General features: G+C 36.1%; 1 protein-coding gene across 4 annotated transcripts in view; it reads left to right on the plus strand.

Moving 5' to 3' along the window:
* The window catches only part of PARPBP (PARP1 binding protein), a 41663-nt gene that overhangs the window by 1456 nt on the left and 13165 nt on the right, over positions 1 to 27042 (plus strand). For all 4 annotated transcript variants that reach the window (XM_066183925.1, XM_066183923.1, XM_066183924.1 and 1 more), the window contains 6 exons: positions 6577 to 6804; positions 7692 to 7799; positions 9261 to 9431; positions 10991 to 11145; positions 21511 to 21694; positions 25826 to 26004. In XM_066183925.1, the coding sequence (XP_066040022.1) occupies positions 6577 to 6804; positions 7692 to 7799; positions 9261 to 9431; positions 10991 to 11145; positions 21511 to 21694; positions 25826 to 26004 (1025 nt within the window). The remainder of the gene's footprint in view (positions 1 to 6576; positions 6805 to 7691; positions 7800 to 9260; positions 9432 to 10990; positions 11146 to 21510; positions 21695 to 25825; positions 26005 to 27042) is intronic.

A 27042-nucleotide genomic window follows, 5' to 3' on the forward strand; every position in this document is an offset into this window, starting at 1 on the left:
TTGTTAAAACAAGGTGTGTCTGAGGCCCACATACTGCAAGGCAAGAAAATTAATATGATTAAGTGCACTATTGAAGCAGGGTTTAGAAAAAGGAACTGCAAGACAGATGGGAGGATGGAAGTGCTTTATGTGTATATTTGAGCTCCAAACTTTAAGCATTAGTGTATCTCTGCTGGTCATGTAACTTCCATTTATCTCCATCCAATGTTTCTTTTGTGCTGTAGATCAGGGTGGGAGAACTATGGCGTTTGGGGTGCATTTTTTCCCTGAGTGCTCCAAAAATATTTTTGAACGACACGTGAAGAACACTAGTATAAAATTGATTTGGTATAGTTTGCGTGAGTTGTACTTGCCACAGTCTGTTCTTGGCTGCTGCTTTTCCTGACACTCGTCAAGTGAAGATCTGTCTGTGTGTCTGTCTGTCTATCTATCTATGTTGTGAATGTGTACCCAGTATCAGTAGGAATTATATGGCTTTCTCTGTGTCTGTATGTGAAGTGTCTGTCAAATGGTGGAGAGGAGGTATAACCCTGAAGTGTCTCTGAAAGAAGTGCTTAGGCTTGTCAGAGCTGGAGGATGTCTGAACCAGAAACAGTTTCAATGTACAATCAGGCCTTTGCTTGTGTCTCATCTAAGGAGACCTATTGCAATAGTTGTTTTAATAACCTAAAGATATCTTTTTAGGTCAATTAACTTAATTATTAATGAAAACAATACTGAGTGTTGCTGGAAGACTTACTCAAGTGTTGCATAGTAAGTAAAACAGTGTAGTACAAAGCTTTAGTTAAAAAAAACCAAAGCAAACATACCAAATCAACAAACACACCAGAAACAACAGAACCACATCAAAGTGAAATCCCTAAGCTAATAAAAAACCCAAACAAACAGAAAACCAGCTTCAGTATGTGAGTCAAAAAAAAAAATTGTAGTCTAAAATGTGCAGACTGGGGATATTTCTTGTACATTAAATATAAAACTGGTTTAGTCATCCCCCACTGTTAGAAACATTACAGTAAGGATGCTGGAATGCCAAGATACTACATTTATGCTTCTTGGAACCTAATATATTCCTGCCAGGAGCCTGGTGTCCTCACAATACCTGTGAAGGTTAAAATGAGAAAATTAGTGTGCATCCAAGTTAACTCTTTGAAAACTGATAAAATTAATGCAAAACTACATATGGAGGAGATCACTGTCATGTTTGTTGTGATTCTCAAGGGAAAACTGCAAACAGTTTTCCAAAGGCAGCTCTGGGAACTAAAATGTGTTGTTCTGTTGTATGCAAAAACTTACAGACATGGAAAGGTTATGGTTCATTGCTCCCTGTTTTCCTTACAATAAGTTTTTTCCTTCCACTGGAGGTAATTAGTTTATTCTACTTTCTCCTTTTTTTTTCCCCTCTTCCAGATAATATTCCTCTCTTCTATAAATATCTTTTCTTTCAGAGATGATTTAACAAAAATTATAGCAGTTATTTTCAACTAGTTCAATTTTGAAATGTTTAGCTTCTCCTTCAGATCTGAAGTAAGAACCAGTTTTCAAAAACCTGATTTGTTTTTTCCGATTATACTAGTTGGTTTAATAACCTTGGCTTGCATATGTGGATTAAAACTATTTTAGCACTTGCATGTGGTGCCTCTGAAGCACAATTTCCTTAGATGTTATCCATTTTGAAGTTCATTGTCTTAAAGCAAAAGACGTCTGGTTTATTTTGCTCAGCACTGAACCCTCAAACTAAGATGCAGAGTATTACGGTTGTAGGCATGTCCCTTGTTAGGTTTCTGATTTTAATACAATGATTTCGAATTGTTAGCACCTGTAGAATGGAAATATATTTTAATAAAATCAATTGCTGCAATGAAAATAATTTTATTAACAGGCTACTGAGTGGCTGTATTGAGAAAAATCCAATACATTCAACCTATCACAAACAACCAAAATAGATTTTTCTTCCTTTAGGAGCCTGGACAATTTTAATGGGTTTGGTGTTTTAACTGGTACCTGTATCTGCAGTGGAAATGAAAAATAGCAAAGTTTTTTGGACAACTCTAGAAAAGTTTAAAAGCTTCCTAATCTATTAATCTTAAATTTCATCCGGAATAAGGGTAGCAAAAATGTGATAAACCCTGATCAAACAGCGGGGATGAAAGAAAGAAAAAATGTATTCCCTGAATCCCTCTGAAAATACTTTGGCTTGTAGCACAGTTGTAGCCATGTGGCATAAGGTCTGCGGTAGGAGCAAATATATTTCCCCTAGACTGTTTAGTAGAGCTCTAAAATCTAGGAACATTTTCAAGGGGAAGAACCTTCCTCAGGGTTTGAAATAGTAATAACAGTTTTCAAGATGAAGTTCAGCTGAGAGTAATGGCTTTTAAGTTGACTGTTTGAACCTGTGGATCAGAAGTGGTAGAAGGTGAGTTATTAGGTCAAATAATCACCTGTCCTTTTCAGACTATGGGGTGGGAAACGGAAGTGCATAAAACAATTATTTTTTCCAGAATCTGCGAGTTTAAGTTGTCAGACTTAAGTGTGTTGTAAATCTCTTCTAGAACAAGAGTTTTGATACTGTAGGAAAAACTGCTTCATTGTTGATTTTGCAAATATATCTTCCCTTTAGAAATTTGTGTTTGTATATTTCTGTTTTTGTATAAAAACCATTTTGGTGTGTGGTTGAGTTCTGTTCTGTGCTTCCATGAGTGCATTTTCTATGCTGACTGAAGAATATTATGTTCTGTTTAGTGTCTTGTATTTCTTGAAATGATTTCCCAAATTGTCCTGTTTCCATGTTGGCAAATGAAGAAAAATGCAGAGTTTTACCGAGTTCTTAAACTGTTCTATCTGTCTGCCTTTTGGTAATGAGATACTCCTAACTAACTTTGTAGTAATTTTATGATATGTTGCTTGTATTATGTTATAATGATGCTACTAAGAGGGGTTGTCTTGGCTGTTCTTCAGAATGATTAATTTTTCACAGAATCACAGAAGGGTTGAAGTTGGAAGGGAGCTCTGGAGGTCATCTTATCCAGCCTCCCTCAAATGGGGCAGCCTGGCAGTGCCAGTTGTCCAGGACTATGTCCAGGTGTCTTTCAAGTTGTCTCTGAGGATGGAGCGTCTGTAACCTCCCTGAACTCCCTGTGCCTGTACTCAGGCATCCTTGAAGTAAAAAAGTGTTTCCTGATGTTCAGAGGGAACCTTCTGTGTGTGTTTCAGTTTGTGCCTGTTGCCTCTGCTCCTACCACGGGGCAGCTTAGGAAAGAGCCTGGCTCCATCCCCTTTGCACCCTCCCTTCAGATATTTGTATGCATTGAGAAGACCTTCCCTGTGTATTCTTTACTCCAGACTAAGCAGCCCCAGCTTTCTCAGCCTTTCCTCATATGTGAGGTGCTCCTGTCCCTTAATGATGTTGGTGGATGATACGTGAACTTTGTTGGTCTTCTCTCCAGTGTGTCTCTGTCTCCCTCATACTGAAGAGCCCAGAACTGGACACAGTACTTCAATGTGGTCTTACCTTCTCTGCAAGGGACAGGCTCTTCTGTAGAAAAGAATTTGGAGTAATAAGTATTTCCCTGGATTTTTTTTAAAGGAAGTTATATCTTGAGGCTGTTCTACTGTCTTTCCCATACGCTGTGTAATCAAATTGTAACTATAAGTTAGTTTCATATATTTTTGATTTGCTTAACAATTGGGATTGTTTTAACTGTGTTAAAACTCTTGCTACTTAAGTCTTGATGAATCTTCCCTAGCTTACCAATAGGACTTTTCTTTCTCCCTCCTACCCCTCTCTCTGTAGTATTACAAGTGTCTGTTTTGAGGGGTAGAAAAGGAAGCAAGGATGTGTGGGGTTTTATTGTTTCTAATGACCAGGGTTCTAAATTTTCAGTCTTGAGTTTCTATAACAACTATAATTGATAATGGTTGCTTTAGAAAGTGCTGATTTGTTGTTTGGGTGAGTATGATTTTTGCTTTGCCCATTCCATGATTCTGCTGTTCTACCAACCCATACATCTAATACCTCTCTAGTCCTCCTTAAATAGAGCATACCTCTGCTCTCTTGTGCCCTGGTACTTTTTCCCTCAACGCCCCCTCTCACTCACCCAAAGTAAAAGGTGTTGAGAACCCATGCCATTGTCATTCTATTTATTATTTTATATACTGTCATTTCTCTAAGCTTGGACTGTCAGCCTGTAGCTTCACTGCTTCTGCACCTTGCAGCCTATCAACTGTGAGAGGTCCATGCGCTTGTATTCACGTGAGCCAGTTTCTCCATCTGTGCACCACACTATCAGCATGATGGGAAGCTTATTAAAGGTGCTGCTTTATCCTACCTAATGTGCATTATGTACCACACTTTGGGAACTCCTCTGCTACGTGAGAGTGTGGGGAAGCAAGGAAGGCTGAGCAGGACTAGAGGTGACAAGAGTGCAGAATTGCACGACTCAAGGACAAAGCTGGAAAACAGTGCTGCAGTCTAGGCGTATGCCTGGAAAGAATAAACCCAACACTGAGGTGTTGGTTAAGCACAGCAGTCTTTTAAGCACATATTCCTGAAAGGGTTGGTGAGCCTTTGTTTAGGGAAGGTGGAAGCCAACATTTTGATGCTGAAATGCACAACTTTCTGGTTCTTAAAACAATTTGCTGTCAAAATAGAAATTGATTTGCTATGTAGTTAGCAGTAGAAAACTTACAATATCTGCAAAATAGTAAAAAATGGTGTCTTTAATAATGAAATATTGCCACTGGATTTCAGGCATTCTAAAATAAGAGTCCCAAGGTAACTTAATACGCTGCACTACTGGGAAGTGAAGATGCTTTATAATACCTTATTGGTTCTATTCCTATGAAATGAAATACTTGCTCTGTCTATAATAGAATGAAAACATGGGGCTTTTTGAACTTCCTTAAGCTATTAGCCAGTTTACAAATGGTTATTGCAAAACACCACAGTATTTTTGAAATTAATTTTAAAACCAGAGACTTGACAAATTGACTGTGTAAGTAATGGAATATGCCATCACAGTGAATGCCTGATCACAAAGGTTAATATCTGGAATGCAATATTTGGATTTAAAATATTTTTGCAGCACTAACATAAACTTTGCTAATCTCTGTAGGCCCTTGATCTGGTGAGGAAAGGTTTTGATTTATTAGATACCTTATGAAGTTATAATTTAACTTGGTACTCCTGAAGGATTTTGATTTAAAATAAAGTGAGAAAACAACTTTTTTTTTTCCCATCTGCTGCTGCTTTGTTCTGTTTAAATTGGGTTATGATATGTTAATATATTTAATTTTTGAGAGGGGCTGAAATGAAAATCAGGTGCTTTTCAGAAAACGCATAAGCAGTTTTAATATTATGGTGACATGTGGACTAGTATGTAAGTTCATAGTGCTGATTTATCATAACCCATGCACAAATTAGAAGACAGAAAAGTGCTCTGAAGGTAGTATGCGTGAATGTTCTTTAATTTTCACTCCTAGTTCTTCACCTAGACAATGTCAAAGTAGTTGACTTTCGGGTTTTTGGAGTTGTGTATTTAACGAGGTCTATTGAGAATGTTGTGCCAAATATATTAAAACGTAAAGGAGGGATCATTTGGGCCAGAACAACTTAAATTATTAGAATTTCTCATGTTTTCTAATTTCATGTGTTCCATTACTAATGGTGTTTATAAGTAAATTGCTTAATGTAGAAATGTCATGAAATAGAATTAAACCTTTGCTCTAGACAGGAGCCATCTGCCATTATGGACAGTGGAAAGCAGGGGTTGTTACTTGGTCACAGGGCATTTATCTCATTTTATGTGGTGAAAAACACTTTTTTTTTTGTTGCCATGTATTGGAGAGTGCTTTAGTTAGCAGTAGTGTGTACAAAAATTCACCAGCAGGAAGTGGGGACTGGTACTCAGTTTAAAGAGCAGGGTTTGGATAAAAATGAGGAGGGCAAGTTGTGAAGGAGAAGGTAGTTCATGGAGAAGGCAGAGGGACATGTGGCACATAATCTGATAATTTTGACAGGAAGAGTATAGTCTATACTGTAGAGTTAATGTTACTTATAATAGTAGTAACAGAGGGGTGTGCATGGCTTTAATGTGTTTATTAGAACTGTGTAGCGACACTGTCAATGATAGAGTATAACTGTATTAACACAAGAAAGAAAAGCTGCCTTTTAAAATTTTCCCAGTTTACTGCTTGAAACAAAGTAAGGGAGCCATATTTACTGCCTTTGGGAAGTAAATGCTTGCTATGCTGAAAACTATTTTTGCAAATAAAGAACTTCATGCAAGAAGTAGTCCTGCAACATTCACTGTATTTTCTCATGAATAAAGTTTGATATACGTGCCTGGTATTTTAAAGATCAGGAACAAATACTGACAGAATATAACAAAATTCAGCTGTAAATGCAAAGTGGTGGAAGAACCTCAACTATAAGTAAGACTTTGTTTCCAATCAATTTAAATTTTAAGAGGGTTTCAAATATGTATTTGTTGTTTATATATTTGCAGTTTGTTTTAAATTTATTTTCAAGACTATACTGAATACGAAACATTTTTTTTTTTTGCCTTTTGGTTCTGTTAGCACCATGGAGACTTCACAGTGTCACTTAGTGATGTGTTGGAAACATGGAACTATTTGTTACATGACAAACTGGGATTATATGAGAACATGAAAGAACCTGAAAATTATGCTGATGTGAAAAAAGCCTATCATGCCTTCTTAGCAAGAAGCAATATGTTAGATTTAATAGACATATATGAGAAGTGCTATGGTCTTGGACTTCTAGCTGAAGATGAAAGCATATCACCTGTAAGTATTATGTTTGTTTGACCTCTTATGTTTTCTGACATATTTTTGGTTCCAGTTGTGGATTTATGACACTTCTAATTATACACAGGAGCTCTGGATTATTCACAAGTTTAGGGAAGCATTTAAGTTTAAATTACTAAATTTTGTAAAGAGCTTTTAAATTCACTCAAAAATTATTTCTCTTGTCCTGCTGGATTGTGAAGTCCCACAACTCTTCTATGAATAAATGACTCCTTGCCCTAAATTGGACTTAGAAATAAACTATAGAGATTTGATAAAACTGAAGCAAAGCTTAGTAAGTAACATTTCATGGAGTTTTGGTTTATGTTGATGTGCAGCCAAAATATTTTTAATGATTACCATTTTGTAAACACCAAGCTCTTTAAATAAAACTAATGTATAATACATGTATTTGCATGTTAGGGTGTTTTTTGTTTTTTTTTTTTTTTTCCCCAGAAGTTTCAGTTCAGCCACTCAGTCACAGCTTTGCTGTAGTGTATTGCAGGTCTTTCATTGTTTTGGGGTTTTTAATGTGTTTTTCTTTTCCTCCCACTTTTTGTGGGGAAGATAAAGAACTTGTTTGGGTTAATGAGCTCTTCCTAAACTTGGCATAACATATTAAATTTTCTCTAAAATGAAAGCAGTGGCTTTTAGGCAAGTGTAGAACATAACTGTTTGAGATTAATTTCTAAGTTAATTTTAATCTTACACTTCATTTCTCTACTAGAACAGCGATATGTTTGAAGACTAAAACTAAGAGTGGGTTGTAAGGGCAGTGCTAACCTTAAACACTAGCAAAGTGACAGAGATAGGTTTACACCAGGTTTTAAAACCACTTTTGCTTTCTAGTTATCACATTTCAGTTTATTCTGATTTTTTTATTAAAGGTTCAACTGTTGGAATTTATTTCTGGTGTAATGAATGCACAAGAAAATAATGATTCTGTTCTTTCTACTCCTACACAAATCAACAGACAGGGCCAGGAGCATATGAAGGTAAAAATTATTTTTGTCTCCTGTTCTGTTCTGTATCTATTGAAAAGATGAAATATAACATAGTTTTGTTTTCCAATTATTGTTATTCAAATGTGACTGGGTTAAAAAAGAATAAAATCTGCATATCCGAACTCTGTATCACTTGAGTATATTGTAGGTGTGTATGGGGCTATATGCTGAAATTTATATTGAGGAAGACTGTCCAGAATGGCAGGCACTTGATGTAGAATATATTTTTCTGGAAATACACCATCCGTCATACATTGTCTTGACTGAGCATTAAATAAATGAAGTAATCTCCTTTGATTTCATTTTATTAGCTTGTACTCCCTTACATATGGAAGAAATCTGAATACCACTACAATACCATTGTAGTGGTAGCTGTAGAAAAGCAAACAAGATTTGGCTGTCCCAATAGAGGACTTGAGGACTCTCCCTTTACCCTTTCAACCACCAAAATAAGAATCTGTGTACTTTCTAGCGATGTTTGAAATGCTGGAGCTTTAGCTGTTTGCAAATTTGCTTTTCTCATAATAAATGGCAATTTCAAATCAATATTTGGGTATAACTCAGAATATTTCTGAACAACAAAATATTTTCTGAACTGGGGTTGTCCCAAATGATAGTATTTCTGTCATTACCACAATGACTTTCTTTCTGCTCTGACTTGTGCAGTTAAAATATTCTTTGCTCTTTTTTCCTTGTCTGAGGACTGGCTTTGCAGACTCTAACATGTACATGTTTGGTTTTGTAACTAAATTTTGTAGTATATGTACTGAGGTATGAGAAGATATTCTGTAGCAGATATAAATTTTCTTATTATGTGTTCTGCTGTTAATGGCCTTGGTTTTGATTGTTTTTTTCCCCTTTGCTTGCGAGAAAACTACAAATTTTTCTGTTCTGAGGCTGTTGTTCTCACATAGTCCAGAACAGTGCTGCAATATTTGCAATTGCAATGTTATGTATTGGTTATGTGGGAGAGGCTGGGTCACAATTTATATCCGAACTGAGTCAGTGGAGTTTCTTTGATTGAAATCCCCTGGAAGCCAAGAGGAAAAAATTACTGAATCTGTGGCAGAGCTGGCAAGTAGTTTTAAAATCTTAGTCTTTTTGAAGTTAATGACAAATTCTTAGATGGTTTAATCGTGCTAGTATTTGCCTTGAGATAGGAAAGGGATGTCTGTGATGACGTTTCTAAACAGAACTTCATAACCAATTTTAATAACCCTCAAACACTTTGTGAATATTCAAGTACCATGTATGCAATTCTAACTTATTTACCATGTTTGTTTTCATCAAGACTTCCAGAATCCTCATGCATAAAGTACTATTTTGAAATGATGTAAGGTGAATTCTTATTCTTCCAAAAATTACATCAGTACAAATCTAATTAACTTTAAAATAAAATGGATCATAATTTAGCAGCAGGATGACCAATTTGTGTGATGTTTTCTCATGCAGGTGACAATCCTGGCAAAGAAGTCTGTCTGTTCATATTTAAGCCTTTTGGTGAATTCTAAGGATGATCTGGCATTGGCTCATATTCTAAATGTTCCTGACCGAGGTCTTGGTAGAGAAGCCTTCACTAACCTGAAACATGCCTCACAGGAGAGAAAAATGTCCATTTACCTGGTATGTGTGTCAAATGAATCTTCCTGGAGGTCAGGGTCAACAAAATAGATCTCTAAATAGAGACTGTGGCTTTAATATGCAACACTGATGTTTGCAAGCTGAGTCAAATACTACCATGAACATGATTTTAAAGCTGAAGAGACAATAGATTCTGTGGGGAGAAATGAGTACTTATTTGGTCATGGGATCGCAAGATGGACAGAAAAATTGTGTGTATCTCAAGAGTTCTAAAATGGGATCTTGCCATAGTTGCTGTCAGCACAGAGCTGTCTCAGAAATAGCTGGAATTAGGTAAATAAGAATTATTTCTCCAAAGAACCACTGTAGTCGCTCATGCTCAAAATAGTCATTAAATTTTGTATGCAGTGTAACCTCAGTACAGACAGCGGCTGAGTTGTAAACAGTATGGGTATGTAGTCACCAAAGCAGCTGCATTCTCAAACTTTTATGGTTGAATAAATATGGAAAATTTATGAAATCTCGATTCCAGGTTTAATTATTTTAGCTCCCAATGCTCTGTTAATGTTGTTTAAAGAGCTGTATGTTTTTGGACTTGATTTGCCACATCTTCACAGTTGCCAGAGGGGAAACTTCTCTACTGTGTAAAGAAGTCACCTTTTCTGGCATATGTGTCTTGTAGAAATCTTGACAAGTAGAGTATTTTCCATTAGGAAGGGAAGGTCCTCTGAACTGTGTACTTGGTCCATAGGAAATCTTTAGCACAAAGACAGAAATACTGGCAGGTTTACTTTCTGTGCCTGAGTAATTTCAGTTTTTCTCTTTGCAATCCTAAGAGCTTTATTATTTAGCTCTGTACTCTGAAATAAAAATTTGTGTGTAGAATTAACATTACTGCATCTATGTCAAGCGCATTGGATTGTTATCCTTACTTTCACCTTTCTGGACAACTGCTAGGGATTTTGTTCTTACTGTTGCCTTAAAATTTTGGGGGTTGTACTTTAAGGTATGCTTTTGGCACATCTTTTCATTGTCTTACAGCATATAAAAATATATGGGCACTTTCAGAATGACAGAAGCCTTAGCTGCCATTATTTTTGATAAGATTTGAGTATACATTATTTGCATTTCTGTAAATCGATATAAGCTCAAGTCAACTTTTATATGCTTATGTTAGAATTGTCCTTGGGTCATAGAGAGCACTCTGAACATAAGAGTAGTTTTTGTGAGGCCTGCATAAGCGTTGAGACAGCCACAATTACAAGAGAGTTCTATACCATGTTTTAATAATTTTTTTGTCCTAAGCTTTCAAAAGGCCGATGTAAACATCAAATTAGCTGGTTTATTTTTACTTTGGTTTGTGTTTTTTTTTTTTTTTTTTTTTTTAATATTATTGTACTATTTAAGTATTGATCTTGCAAATATTTATGGTGAGATGTACAAAGCTTGCAATTGAGAGCCATTGTTTGATTTCAGGTAAGTTATTTCTGCTATCAGCCAGCTGTTACACAATTTGCAGACCTGTAAGAAAAGCTCACTTCAGCATGTGTACCATCCGTGTTTGTCTACAGTTTGATATTTCTGACTATTTCTCCTAATAGATGGCAACATCTTTTATCCGGACCATAGAACTTGGAGGAAGAGACTCTGCGTCTTCTTTGTATGATCCTTTAAGAGCCCATGTAAAGGGGCTTTCCAGCTTTGTCAATTTTATTGACAAGCTGCAAGAAATTGTTGGTGAAATCTTAAATACAAGGTAATAGATTTTCTGTTAGATTTTTGTCTCGGTGAGCATCTCCTTTTCTTGTACTTGAACAAAAAGAAGGAAAGAATCAAATAATGTGCTTACTTAAAGAATTCAGAGTAAATGTTAAAAAGTTAAACCTTATTTGAAAATATAATTGAAAAACAATTGGGGTAAGCTTATGAATTTTTGAAATTTTTTTTAAATTAATTTTTTATCAAATCTGTGTATGTATGGTGGTTTGGTTACTTCCCTAGTTGTAAATGTAGTTGCAAAGATTTCCATCTTGTGAGTCTGGTAAGTGCATATGTGCTTTACTTCTTGCTAGTTAATTCCTTCCTTTTGGTCATTTCATTCTGTTTACCCTTATGTAAAGGAGTCTTTATTGCTGCTAACAAATGACCATGTTGGTCACTTAGCCTTTGGTTTCTTTCATTTTAACTATATAAGTGAAGCATAAGAATTATTTCTTAGGGAGGCTCTGGTGGAGTTGCTGATTTTTTAATGTATTTGAGGAACTGAAGTTAGTCTTTTGGACAGACTGACAAATGTGTGATTAATTAGAGAAGTGTAAATGTAACACAGGAGTTTGAATTGGTAAATGCTGGCATTATTACAGAGAGAAGAGGTATTTTCTTAAGCTTCGTAGACATTATTAATTTTTTCATTTATAATCAGTAATTTTTCCATACAAAACTTTGGCAAATCAGCTATAATAGTTCTGTCCTTGATACTAAGGAATCTTTCTTTTTTTAAGTTTGAATTGAGTCTAATCCTCACAGTGGAAAACAAAGTGTTTTAAGTAAGCTTTATATAAGTTAATGTTCAGTTTCCATTGGAGCTGGAAGTGGGAAGTATTTCTGAAGTTGTTTTGCAGTTTTGTCTTTTTTTTTCTGCTTCTTTGTTCTTTCATTTCAACATCCTGGATGCCAGAGACATACTGTCTGTGCTGGTGATTAAAGAGAACTATTAGCTCAACATACAGTATATGCTATTTTTCTTTGTTTAAATCATATCTGGCACTGTATATTGATAAAAAACTAGAAATGGAAAAATATTTATCTGCATGAACTTTTTAGGATGAAAAGACATTTTTGGGCAAATACAGTTCAGGAAAGTGTAACATAAAATTCTGTATCTTGTTAATTACTCCTCTGTTTAAAAGAGAACATTTAAATGTGAGAAAAATCAGAGTGGGATAGTTGCTGGGAGTTATCAGTTTCTCACTGGGTGAATTCTCTAGAGCCTGGAAATGCTTTTTAGCACTCAGTTATTTATTGTGTAGCTTTCCCTGCTGCACCTGCTGTGCCATTTATTTTGGGGTATAAATCTTGTTAATGTCAGATTCTGGCATGTGCTTTAAGTTTGTTTGTACACATGTAAATATTGCAGTTTGTCTTGCTGACCAGGAGTGAAAGGTGGCTGTGCTGTGCTGTTTGTAATCTCTCTCATACTCCATATGGGCTTTATACCCTTGCAGTGTAAAATGTTCTTTATCTATGTATCTATAAATGTTTTCAGATGTTTGCTATGTTGCATGGATGAGGACTGTCTGTGTCCTGCCTGTCACGTGATAGTTGTTGGGAGTTCCAGAGGATCCAATTCTATCCAAAACTTTTCTCTAGTTCTGTTAGTGTTGCAAAGTAAAGACCAGAGGGGGAAAAAGGCAGCAATGCAGCAGAGTCCTGAGTTGCTTCATCTGTAGAAGCCTGCTGAGAAATCCAAGAGTAAACTAGACAACATGTCTGCAGCATTGCTGTTTCTCTGATGCAGAGATTAGCCAACCTGCATTAACCAGGTCTCTGTACTTGCTATGCCACAAGAAAAATGCAGCATTTTTTACTTAATGATTAGAAATCTATTTAGATTATTAGAAATTTTGTAACAGTGGAGATCTTAAACTTGTAATTGCACAAAATACAAAGTAGCCAAATAAATGGTGAGTCACTGTAGGACGCATGTTGAAAAGAGGCTTTCTTCATCTGCCTGATTCCTTTGCTTTGGGAATCTAGAAACCAAACTGAAGATCTTGGACAATGGCGGGAAGCGCTTAAGAATATTTTGAACTTGGGAGATATTGTGCAACCAAGTATCTGCTAACCTGTGGAGAATAACAAAAATGTTTCTCATCTCCCCTTCATTCAGCTGAGAAAGTGAACAACAGATTAGATGAAGAAAGGGAAATCCATCAAACAGAGTGGAAATTTAATGAAACTATGATGGTTTGGTTCAAATATGGCACTCGTTGCAGAAGGAGAAATGGAGAGGCAAAATGAAATTTGGTAGTTTCAAGGTATATTCATTGAAGACTGAACATTCCTACAAATCTCTGGCATGTTGGAATTGGTTGCCTCTTCTCATTCTCTAGATGTCTAATATTTGAAGACATTACTAATCTTTCAAGAATCAGTAGCATGAATATTTGTTAACATTTGGGGGTGCTGTAAAACTTGTAATGCTAAGACTATTTATAGATTTGTACCTGTAAGACTTGGACAATGTTGATACAGTAAATAGAGAACTTGGTGTTGTACTCTTTCACACCTGTTTCTTGACAAGGAGCATGTCAATGTTGTATTTGTCAGTGAAATGGATGATTATTATACACCTTAGGATCTGAAAACTCTTTCCTGTCGGTATAAATGAAAAGCTGCAGGTCTAACCCATCATTCTGGAAACCCTTTTCTTCTAGGCCGAAGAACTCCTGAAATGACTTTTCCCAAGTTTGTTAAAAAAGTGTGACTTAAAACTGAAGGACAGAAGGTCATTTGTCATGCTGGTTACTGTGCTAGACTGTAGTATGAGGGGATGTGTGGAGTGTGTGTACATATACATAAGCTTTAAAAATCCCCACTAATTTTGTGGAATAGCGGAGCTGGGAGGTTGGCAGCATGTTTTACCCTCAGTTGGGCACTGCCCTCGGCTCAGGCAGCGGCCACTGGGTGTCACCATCGCCCAGCTCACGCCGGAGCCGGGTCGCGCTCGCCGTGTCCCGCTCGCCCCATCGGAGCGAGCGCGGCGCTCCGGAGCGGCTCTCCATTGCGGGCCCCTGCAGACTCCGCAGCCTGCTGGAGCATCACACAGCTCGCCTTCACCATGTGGATTAGTGCTCTCTGCTTCCCCTCGACAGGGAAAATGCTGTTTCTTATGTGCTTCCTTTGGGGGAGCCGTGACCACATCCCGGGGTGCAGTGGTATTTGGGGAGAGAAAGCACGCTGGGCACTACCTAGGCTTGTGTTGGATGTTTGAGTTAATTGGACAGTGTTCACACAGCCCTGGAGGTTTGTGGTCTAAAGTTGCTGGAAAGTTGTGCAAGCATATGCAAAACATTGTATATAGGATTGCTTAAATTTAGGATTATACCATAATTGAGGTTGGAACGAACATCAGAAAGTTTTTGGTCCAACATCCCACTCCAGGCAGGGTCAATTATGGAGTCAGCTCAGGTTAATCAGGGCTTCATCCAGACAAGCTTTGCACAGTCTCCATCCTTGGAGGTTTTTAATCTCCCTCTTGGCAGCCTGTTCCACTGCTTTTGTCCTCGCAGTGAAAAGTTGTGTGTTTTTTTTTTTCTTGTATTGAGTTGGGACCTCTCTTGATTCAGTTTATGCCTATTGTCTTCTTTCACTGTCTGTCAACATGAGGAGTCTGGCTCCATCTTCTTGGTTGCCACCCTGTAGGTATTGGAAAGCTGTTAGTAAATCCCCCTGAAGCAGCCTCTTCTGCAGCCTGAACAAGCTGTTCCCGTAGCTGCTTTTCACGGGGCATGTCTCCCTGACCAGCTTGGCAGCATTCTGCTGAACTTGCTCCAGTTTATCAGTGTCTTTCCTGGACTGGGGGCCCAAAACTGGACACAGTATTCTAAATTTGGTCCAACGAGTGCTGATTAGAGAGGGATAATCACATTCCTCAGACTACTGGCTACGCTACTGTTGATGCAGCCAAGGATACTGTAGGCCTTCTTTGCTGCCAAGGCATGCTCCTGGCTAGTGGCTTGCTTGCTGAACATGCACCAAGGTTTTTTTACACAGAGCTGCTCCGCAGCCTGTATCATTGTAAGGGGTTATTCCTTTCCAAGACTTTGCATGTCTTGTTGAATTTCATATGGTTCCTGTCAGCCCATTCCTCTTGTCTGTGTAGGTATATTTGCGTGGCAAGCTCTGCCCTCGAGTGTATTGACTGTTCCATCCAGTTTGGTGTCATCTGCAAACTTGATGAGCATGTAATTTTAGAGAGTCACTGCCAAAGATAATAGAAAAAAACCAACCAGGTTTCAGGATAGACTGCTAGGTTACTCCATTGTTACAGCACGTTTGCTACCTTCTGAGTATGATGATCCAACCGGTTGTTAACTCCTCTTGTTGTCCATCCATCCAGACTGTAACATCAATACTCCTATGTTGAGAGCATTCTCTGACAGTGTTGATAAGCCTTGCTACAATCAAGGGAAATGCCACCCACTGTTCTCCCCTGGTCTGCAAATCAAGTCATTTTATTATAGGCAAAAACCAGATTGATTAGTCAGGTATAGTTTACATTTGATAACTACATGTTTATAGTTACCAGCTACTACCTAATCCTTCAGATGCCCAAATATGTGTTCTTAGAAGACTTTGCATTATTTTCTTGAGGAATAAAATGAGGCTGGTGAACTTGTGGTCCCCCAAAATGTCCTTTTGGGGTTTTTTTGTAATGATTTGCTTTTCTCCATTTCTCACCTGGTCACCATGACTTTTCAAAGATGATATCAAGTTTTCTTATGAGGGCATTTGCCAGTTCTGTTAAGGCTCTTGGATGCAATCCATTTGGTTCAGTGTTCTTGAACGTACTCAGTACTGTCAAGTGAAGCCTGATTTGATCTTTATCCACTGCTGGCAGTTCTTTTCTGAAAGATTTCTCTAATCAGAGTGTTGGTACAGACTGAGGCAAGGAAGGCACTGAGTACTTCTGTTTTATGTGTCCACACTGTTGCAAAATCTGCCTTTTAGCAAAGGTCCCTCATTTTCTTTGTTCAGCAGGTTAAGCTCCTTTAAATTCCTTGTAATTCTCAACTCCAGCTGAGCTTTGGTTTTCCTGATAACATTCCTAAATGCCCGGGTGATGTTTCTAGATCGTTTGTAATCTGTCCCTTCTTCACTATTCTGTGTGGAGCCCTTTTGCATTCAAGCTCTGTCATCAGTTCACTGTTTAGCCAAGCTAGTCTGATGATATTTCTGCATATTTTCCTAAGTATTGTGATGGAATGGTCCTGTGCTCATAATATTATTATAGTATAATGTAATTTATGTTATTATAATTAATAACAGCTTGTCTGAGTGCCTTTGCCTTTTAGAACTTTCTCACAGGGAATTTAATGGCTGCTTATCAACTCATTCTGGGAAGAATACTTGCTTGCTTTTATAGCAACTTTGTCATCAGACTTGAGTAGCAAAGCTTGGGATGGAGAATATGAAGAGTCACTCTAGTTTCTTCTACCAAGCTGAAAGAAATTTTAGTCAATAAAGCAAAAGCAGCGGGAGCAAGATGGAAAAATACTCTGCAACAGGTTTCTTTTTTTGCTGTGTTTTTGTTATGGATGTAATAGTCTGTGAAACTCCAAAGGGTCTAAGGAGGAATCTTCACTTAATGTTGATATCTGTTAGATAATTAGATTAATAATCATGCATTCATTGCTGGAGGTGGAATTTTTGAGTGCTATGGGTGCTTTGATATAGTTTTTTCTTTTACAGATATATTTAAAATCTAGATAAGTTCACTGCTATGATTATATTGTTGAAATTTTGAAATCTAAGTGAACATGAACTGCTAATTTTTAAATTTATGCCTATGACATAAGAAAAAAGCCTTTAGTTTTGCTGTAAAAGCGTGGTTACTGCTCTGTTAAAGCATTTGTATTGTATTGCTTCCTAGATAAATTTTGTCCCACTCTTCTACCCAGGTAGACTGAGCTCTAGTTGACATCTTGGTGTTTTGTGTTTGAGAATGGAATTACTACTGCTCTCTTCCTATAGCTCTAAATTTAAAAAAAAAAAAAAAAAATTGGATAACTGATCAGTTGCTGTCAAGTTCTAAAGCATCTTAGAAATCCATAATTTCTCTTCCCACCCTGTGATCACTGGGTGTATGTGATTTCTTTTAAGACACCTGTTCCCTCTAGCTAGGTCAGATAGTCATCTGTTTTTTACCTCTGTTGAAGTTGAAATGAATGAATAAAAAATGTTGACCTTAGTATAATAGAATTTTGATATATTCTTTTCTGTTCTTGGAATAGACTTCAGGACTCTGTTCTGCTTTTTATCAGGTTTTGAATATTGTCCATATCCTCAACATTTTTTTCCTTGTTTATGCTATTTTAGTCTTTTTCAAAAAAGATGTATTTCCAGAAAAGAAATAAAAGTGCCTTCTGCATCATATTAACTTTTCGCACTGAGGCCTAATTTCTGGAGGAAGAGCTCTTGCCAATGTCATTTAGATTTTTGGTAAGCAGAGGAGCTTGTTTATGTGACAATCTCAGTAGGAACAAAATAGACAAGGTGTGCTGTTAGTTTCCTACAAATTAATTACTTCTGCATAAGAAAAGATGGTTTGATATGGAAAATGAGATAGGAAAGGGTAAGGCTCAGATGATGTAAGGCAAAAAGGGTTCAAGTGGGCACAAGATCTGTGAATATTTTTAGTAGAAGAAGCCAGTGACAGAAGATCAGATTTGTCCACTGCTTGGGTAACAGGAGGAGTTTTACATTGCACTATTTTTTCTAAACTCTCTTTAGAAGCACTGGTGCAAATAATGCATTTTTGACAAGTGATTCATTTTATCTATATGTAGACATTTGTTTTTCTCTAGCTATGAGGCAGGTGAGCTGAATCTTGCTTGAACTGCCTACTGTTTTAAGTGCTGGTTGAAGCTGAAGAAGGTAAGCCCCTCCTTCTGTCAGTTGGTCTGAAATATTTGTGATTTTTCATGCTGATGATCATGTTTGGACTTGACTGGATCCATTCATTGGAGGATTGCCACTGTTCTACTGACTTCAGGCATCTGTGTTTAAACATTCTGTTGGACAGTGGAAGGTGGTTGTTCCTTAAGTGTTGGGGATTTTTTTCCATTTATAATTACACTGATGAATTAATTTCCTTTGGTTATTTCTATCACAGAAAAAGATAGAATCTGCTTTTCTAGTTGAGTTTTCTTTCAGTTCATAGCTTTTTGAACAAGGAAATGTTTCATGTGACTCTGAACAGAATCACATTACTAACTACTGAAAAAATGCTATTTTACCACCTCTGCCATAGTGGCTACTGACGACTATATTAGCTGACTGGATTTGGTAAGAGTCCTCCTTCAATACAGTTTAAAAGACTATGGATGTGATACTGAAGCACTTTACCCTAGAGTACCTCATATCAGTATCCTGTGATCTGAATGGAACACCACAGAAAGCTTTTTATTGGCAGGAGCACTGACTAGAACGGATAAGGTCTTTCAAATTTCCTTAGACAAATGGCATTGCTCTGTTTAATGTATCAAGTTAATTCTTGAATTCAACTAGTTTTTTTGCTCCTCTTTCAGAATTAAAAAGAACAAAAAATTCTTCTGCTTTTGTAAAAATTATGAGATGCCCGTGTAATTCTATATTTAAAACAAACCTATTAGGTCCTTCTGGCTGTTAGAAGCTGCAAAGTGGATAACTGTTTTCAACTTTATTTTATTCCTATAATTTTTTTTTAGTGCAGTATCAGATATCTCAAAGTTCATTCAAGTTCAGTTGATCTTCTGAGTAATATAAATCTATAGAAGAGTAATATCAAAGTAATCTATAGTAGGGTGTCATCTTTGTAAAATAAACAAACCCCCAAACACCCCAGATGCTTTTTTACCACGTTTTCCTTTTACTATCATGCTTTTAGTTAATCTTTTTGAACCTCACTAGAAATGGATCTAATAACTAGATTCAACTATATACATTATGTGTGTGTGTATGATACAACACAACTTATGTTAGGTTCTGGTGTAAAATGGCATAAGCTGTGGCAGGGCATTTCAATACTAATCCACACACAATGAATCAGCATTTTATGTCTTGGCCCGTTGGCATAAATTTTAGCTGAAGTATAAAGAAGCCTTTCCTTTTCCTTGCTCCAGTTAGTATTCTGTATATCTGATAGGAGACTGGAACTTGTTCCTGAAAAAGGAGAAGGAATAAGGAGAGAAAAAGAGATTAAATTAACTTTATTACAGGCAAATATCTTATTTACCATTGGGCAGTAGAAGCAAAAAATAAATATAGAAAATGTTTTTGTGAAAGGTTTGTTATTTTTTCCCATTGAAAATCTATGAATCTATAATTGAGTTACATGCAGAGCAAAACATTTAAATTAAGGGTATGGTTATGTTAATTAACTGTGTTAGTGCCCAGTACTAGTTGTATAATAATACTTTTTTCTTCCAGCATATATACAGATATATATTTCCCATATATATATGAGAAATGATAAATTTATTACTTATTTACAAATAAGTTCGACATATCTGTAGACAGAAATAACTGAACCTGGTTTTCACAGGGAATTTCAGTCAATCCCTTCACCTGCTTATTTATCTTGAAGTTCTAGGTTTGGTTCTCATTTTGTACAATACTTTTCTCATTTGAGGATATGATTTTGGAAAATGTAAATTTAGGATTGGGGAAACCAGATCAGTCTGGCAAGAATAATCAGGAGATTTGGCTACAGTTTCTATTTGCATCTCTGAAACAGAACTCTTCTTCAACAGTGCTCTCCCCTTACCTCTTGGCAACTTGCAGTGGATTTTTTTTTCTTCCCTTTGAGCTTTTGATTCTTTTGCGGTTAGATTGAATTGTGGGATTTTGAGAAGTGCTACAATAGATTTTAAAAAAAAATTTAACTGTCTTTTTCAAGATCTGGATGGGTGTTGACCTGTCTAAAGAGAGACTTGCCATGGTGATTTTTCTTTTGGCCAAATGCATACACTGTGCTTAAATTTCTTCAAAGCAAAAGTTTTTCTGTTTAATGAAGACTGAAAATCTAATGTGAATTGTATCATCTTTAGCTTGTAAAAGTTGAAGTTGAGAATTGTGTGGAAATATTTGGTGTTTTCCTGTTAAAAAACAAAACAACAACCCCCTCCCAAAATGTCATGTCTATGTCAGGTTTTTCAAGTTATTTACAGCCAGAATAAGCCAAAGCAGTACTGTCCCTGGCCCAATTTCTTCCATATATTTTAAGTGGAAACAATATAAACAAACTATTTTTCCCGACTCATTTCTATTCTTACCTAGTTCTGCCCAGTTATTTTATATGAATGTGGACATGCAGCGTTTCATTTGATGAAGGTTCTCCCAACTGGAATTCTAAAATTTATCCTCAGATTTTGCTGTGTACAAAATACGTCTTTATTTGCATTTTCAAGATATCCTTTTAGGGCAAGCATGCAGGTGCATGAAGGAAAGCAGTAAAGCAGGGAGTTGAAAACTGAGTCATTGTGTCACTCTTGGCTATGTGACCTGGAGTAGTGAAGCCATTGCCTTGGGGTTTTGACAGAATTTTGCTGCATCATTTGCAGCATCATAAATGTATCTAAAAATTCTACTGTAGGTGTCAATAGCAGCTCAGGATGCTGCATTTCTTCTTTGATGTGGACTGTAAACCTAATTTAGGAAAAAAAAAAAGGGTTCTGGGAAGAGCTGCATTATTATTACACAGGAGGGCTGAGTGGTTCTTGCAATGCTTTATTTTCTTTGTCCAAGCTCAAGCAGAGGTAAAACATATTTACTGTTTTGTTTAGGTACTGGAAAAAGTTTAGCTTTTAACTTAAGGAGCTTATTCTCTCTTTCACAAAATCTTAATTAAAGTAGTCAGACACATTTGCTGAAGAAAGAGATTAATGGAGTGTGCCTTTATAGCTAATAGTGATGTTCATGTCATCTAATTACTATCTATTTAAATAAAATTGAAAGAAGATTGGGATTTCAAAGCACCTTCACAAATCACAAAAGACTCAAATCTAATAGGGTATTAAGCAGGGATGCATGTTTGAGTGAAAAATTTTGTGCACACTTAATAGTTTATGAGCAAAACCATAAATGTAGGTTTAAAGAAAGTACTTTTTTTTGAACTTCTAAGGAGAATTAGTTTTATATTGCAGCTCAGAGAATTACTAAGTGCTGAATTCATTACCTTTCCTTATAATTTTTTTTTAGTGAACTATTGTGTTGGACAATACATCTACACTGCTGTTTGATTTAGAAGATCAAAGCTGTTCTTTCTGATGAACAGTGAAGGCTGGCTATGTTCAGCATTAATAGGTATACTAAAGTGTTGCCAAGATTAATGTGGAGATGACCCTGTGCCTATTTTCAGAATTGCAGGGGGGCGAATTCTGTCAACAGTGAAGATGCATTTGATAAAAGGCCGAAGCAATGGGGATCCTTTTTGTCAGGCAGTAGAGGAAGTTGTAGAAGATTTGGATTTGAAGATTAAAAATATTATCGATTCACAACAGGAAGCCTTGACTGCTAGCACTACTGGAGTCAGTCCAGCACGGGTAATGGGACTTCTTTTGTTCTCTTTACTGTTTAGCTTTATAAGAAAGCAAATATCTTTTGCCTGTTTTGTTTAAGAGTATAATCTTTTCCCTAATGATATAAAAGTAGTCATTTCCTCTACGCTGTGATTTTAAACTTGTTGAAAGACTTATACTTGAGGATTACCCTGTGGATCAAACAGCTGATTTACATAAACTAATTTTCTTACCTCAAAATTGCCAATGAAAAACTCTTCAAAGCTTAATTTGGTTGTGTAGTTATTGTAAATGTAGATACTTAGAAGTGTCAGATTTACCATTAATTTCAAAGCAGTAAATCTATAACAAATTTCCAAACAAAAGAACCTCATGAGAGTAGAATTACTACTTGAGAACTTGTATCATTAATTTTTTATTAAAATACGCAGGTTTTAATTAGTGCAGCATCAAGTATTTCAAAGGGTAAAGCATTCAAAGTAAGCTTAAATGTGTAACAAATCTAAAACACGGTAAAATGTGAAGTAGGAAGGGAATTAAAGCCCCAAACAATCATGTGTAAGCATTTCACTTTTGGTGTTTCAAGACACTAATGAAACTATTAATGACTGTTTTCATGGAAGGAATCAGGATATTTAAAATTCTGTAAGTCAGGTGTTGAGGGCATAATACAGGATTTCTATTTGTGATTCATGTACTGTGAATGTACTCAGGTTGAAATTATAATCTTTTTGCGATGAAAAAATCAACCAACTTTAGTTATTTTATTTTACACTGTAGATTTATGTATAAGATCTAATGTAATTTGTTTTTCTAGTGAATTTAAAAAAATTATAGACGCCCTGAATGTGTTAACAATTGTTAGGATTCTTTGTTTTGTGAAATCATTGGATTGATGCCATTGCAGCAAAATATTTTTAACAAATTTTAATCAAACCTTCCATAACCTTTTTCTTTTTAAGACAGCTAAAACCAGCCAGACCTTATTGGCTAATTAAGCTGGTTTAAAAGTGTTTTTCCACCGAGTATGTTGGATATATATATTTCATCCTCATTTTCCTGTTTGCTATGATTATTTGTTCAGTGTATTTCCCTGTTTCCTTTTCATATCCTTCTATTTGTTTCTCTTTCTCATAGAAAATTAAAAGTATCATCAGTTCTGTCTTTATTTAACTCCTTGTGTTACCAGTAAAATTTTAAAAAATTATGTAGGTCATTATAAGCCAGATAAAAGCATTTTATGAAAACTTAATTCTTCGAAGAAATTCACTGTTGGTTTTCCAAAATAATGTTTGTTTCGTACTGATCTCCAGAAGTTCATAATTTAATGACTCCGTAGAAATGTTTACCAGAATCCTTCTTGTGGCAGAGGATAGCAAAGATGGTTGTATCCTGGTGATGTGGGGAGGACCTGCAGTGGAGAAGTTCACGGAGGGCAATATCCCACATAGAGGAGTGTAAGGAAGAAGCAGAAGGGACTAAGTGTTAGGAGCTGCCTGCAATCCTCATTCCCCACCCCCTGTGCTATTTGAGGGAAGGAGGTAGAAAAGTTGAGAGTGAAGTTGGGTCTGGGAAGAAGAAAGGGGTCCTATTATGATTAAATGTCAATCAATTAGATTAATTTCATAAAGTCAAATCTATTTAGCCTGTGATTTGTAAGCGAACAACCTGTTCTCATCTTACTCCCATGAGCTTTTTCAAGATTTTTTTCACTTCCTGTTCTGTTTAGGAGGAGGAAGGATGGAGCAGCTTGGTGAGTACCTAGCAGCTAACCAGGGTCAGCCAGCATAGTCCTCTGTGAGGCCCAAAGCATTAGAGATGAGGACAGTAGTTGAGAGATGTAATGGGCTAGATGTGGACTGAGCATTGGCAGAGAACAGACTAAGTGTGGGGAAACTTTTTTTTTAATTGTGGAGAGTTGAAAGGTAGAATATGTGTAAATTGTTTGCCTTTGTCAGTGTTGTTTGTTATTTTGGTGTGGGGAGTTTTTTGCTGATGTCAGTGAAATCAGTGAAGATTATGATGCATGTCTATTTTAACAATTATCCTTAAGCATATGATTCAGAGAGCTGAGGAGTGGAAAGGGGAGCCTAGACAAATGTTAAGATAGTGATACCTAATGCCATATTTTAGTGGACCTTTGTGTGGAGGAATGTTTTACTAAACATATGTAGGGATAGGTTGCCTTTTGTAATGGAAAAAGAGGGCAAGATTGAAAAAGTCCATAAGTTTTCTAAATTAATTCAACATCTATTAGAAATTAGACCATCTGTATTGTTCAGTTAAGATCTCAGGACAGCATAGATTAATGCTTCGTTTTGATCCTTACATAGAGCTTGGGGGTATTGTTTTGATTTTACTTAATAAGGAAACCTCCTGATGCTATATTTTTTTCAGAAAAAAGAAGTCTATATTCAGTTTAAGGTCTGATGTGTTAGGATGTTAGGGTTTTTTTTCCATTCCAGAAATTGAATAATTTCTTTGAGTGCAAATTTAAAATATGATCTTAAGTATAGAGGTGAAAATGATACTTCCACTACCTCCTGGTAAAGCTGCTTCCTCATAAAATGTACCTGAAAAGCGTAGCCTCATTAGAAAAATATTTGCTGTTCTCCTGGCAGTTGCAGTTTTCTTCCATCATTGCTCAGTTTTCCTGCAATACCTGGTTTATAAGAATCCAGAGGTCCAAAAAAAGTTATTACTTTATGCAGCAGGAAGCACTATTTTCTGTTGAAGCCTCCACAAGTGACTAATAGGAATTATGATTTATTTCTTCCTAAGAAAATTACTACTGTAAATGGAATCTGGCTGGTGTTTCTCATGGAACTAACCAGGATAGTCTGGAGTACCTAATGGTCACTACCCTTGAAAAACTGGGCAATTTTTTTTTTTTATTTAAAAAAATAATTTTATTCTTATTTAGACTTATTTATAAGCAAGATTTTTTTTTTCTGAGATCTTTTTGTTGTCTTACCTAGGATTCATTTTTTGCCTTGGACTTTTGTCCATGGCTAGTACACAGAGAGACTCTCTGGTATTTTAGTACTTGAGATTGCTGAAAGTTATTTCTAAAGATTTTTTTTTCCCCTTCGTGTATCATTACTCAAGACGATGCCAAATTTGTACTTTTTTCATTAAGACAAATTCACAATGACACACATGACATTTAATAAAAATCTGTATTATGGTGATATTATGACTGAAGAGGTTCAGAATAAAATTTGAGGAAACTAAATGGTTCTGATATAGGCCAATTCTGTAAAGCCAAGTAACAACCATTTCTGTAATTGCTATTTCTAGCTATTGATTATAACTTATAGTAACTGACTGGCATGTGTTGCTATGGTTTCTTGAAAGCTACATACACTAATTGATGTAATCAAATACGGAGAAAAATAGAATTTTATCTTTTCAAGACTGTGTTTTAAAGCAGTTAACTGATTAGATAAATTGCTTGTCTTTCCCTTCAGAATAAAGTCAGAATATTCAATGTTTTTGTGTATTAGTAAATAAGAGACCCTATAGTTTTTAAAAAACTACCACTGTGTGTTAAGTCCTAAATTTCTCTGTGGAACTCCTGGTACTTTTAAAGAAAAATATAGCAAACTTTCAAATTTTTAAGTCCCACTGTGGCTATGGATTTCTCCATCTGTATTCTGACTGTTGCACTGAGCACTTCCAGATGCGAATTGTTTTTTTTCTTTAAGGAATTCTTTATTCTTGTGGAAAATCGTGAGGAATTCACCCAAACAACGGAAAATTTTGCCAAGTACCTCTGTTGTCAAATCTTGATGGAAATCTCACTTTTAACTAACTGCTTTAGCAGATTGTTAGTCAGAGTGGTTGGACTTCACCAGAACATTTGTGTACCAGAAAATAGAATGTTCATTTCTGCTGCACAGTTTCAGTGTAGATTTGTATATTTTTCTGTGTGACTTTCTCATCAATGTATACATGTGGCTGTCAGTGATCTAAGCTCCACTAACTACTTGGGATGAGAAAAACTTTCCAGTGGAGAAATTCCCCCTAAGTGCTACCTGCAAAAGGGAAGGAGAGAGTTCTCATACCTTATGTGATGTGGATTGGTTTTGGAGATGAGCTATTGGTCTGGCTTTGAACTTTGCTGTTTTATGTTCCTTTTTTATTTACTTTCAGCCAAAATTGCATTCCATAAATCATGGCACTGCATATTGTGGCAGAGATACTGTAAAGGTCTTGCTAGTTCTTCTGGACGAAGAAGCTGTCAATCCTCCTACCCAGAACAAAGCAGATCTGCTCTGTGACAATGAAAGCTTAAATTTGTGTGGTGTTACCTCTGTTTTGACACTCTTCAGGTGAGTATTAGGCAGTTGCTTTTGTTGTGTTATTTTGGGCTTTTTTTAAGGCTCTGAGGGTCCAACAAAACGTTAATGTTATTACACAAATGGCATCAAATAACCAATGTGTAGTCTGCTGTGAAATTAGGTGTAAAGGGAAAGCAATCTTAGAACAGTTTTGAGTTTTCAGAAGTTTTCTAAGTCTTCCTTTGCATTTTCTGTATTTTCAAGACACTTTTGTAGCATGGATTTTTTTGAGATAGCATGTTTCTGGGCTGCACAAACTCTATCTATGAAGGACACTTGAAAACCCATTTCTGTGGGCACTGACAAGGAAACTCGCCTATCCATGCACTGAAGAAGCAGTGATGATTTATTTGGTCACTAGTCCTGAGGAGTCATCAGTTGTTGAAAAAACAGGATGCTCAGAATTTTGATGTTATTGGTTACAAAGAGGATTCACGAACCAGTACAATAGTGTAGACAGTAACATGATGAAGCTATTTTGAAGCTACATATATATTTTGGCAATTAAAATAGGAGAACCATTGCAAGGCTGGCAGAAATTTTGCGCCACAGACAGCTAGAAATAAATAAAATAAAGAACAAGCCAAATAAATGAAATTCTATTTATGAAAAAATTGGATAAAATGTGCTAAATAAATAAAGAATGAATTTTTGTTGAAAAACCTGTCAGCATATGCACATTGATCTGCCACGATCTTAAATAGAGAAGTAATTACTTCCAAATGCATAGATTAGTTCTTATTTCAAGACCAAAAAATTCCCCTTTATATGCATCAATTTTTTTCATTATAGGCATCAGATTTTTTCATTGATGTACGTAACTAGTTGCATAATGACATATAAGTGAGTAGAAACATTTTGTGTGAATATTTCCATTGAGAAGTCTGCAAATATGTGGAAAATTATATTGAATATCAACCAGATGCTATTCAGGAGGGTGTAAGAATTGTGGCTTAGAAGATCATCACCAGCATTACAAATACTAATAATACTGTGTCTGTAAAGTTACAATGTTGGAAACTGCAAAAT

The sequence above is a fragment of the Chamaea fasciata genome, unplaced genomic scaffold, assembly GCF_029207755.1.
Source record: "Chamaea fasciata isolate MVZ Bird 193981 ecotype frontalis unplaced genomic scaffold, bChaFas1.0.hap1 SCAF_5, whole genome shotgun sequence".
NCBI classification, from domain to species: Eukaryota; Metazoa; Chordata; class Aves; order Passeriformes; family Sylviidae; genus Chamaea; species Chamaea fasciata.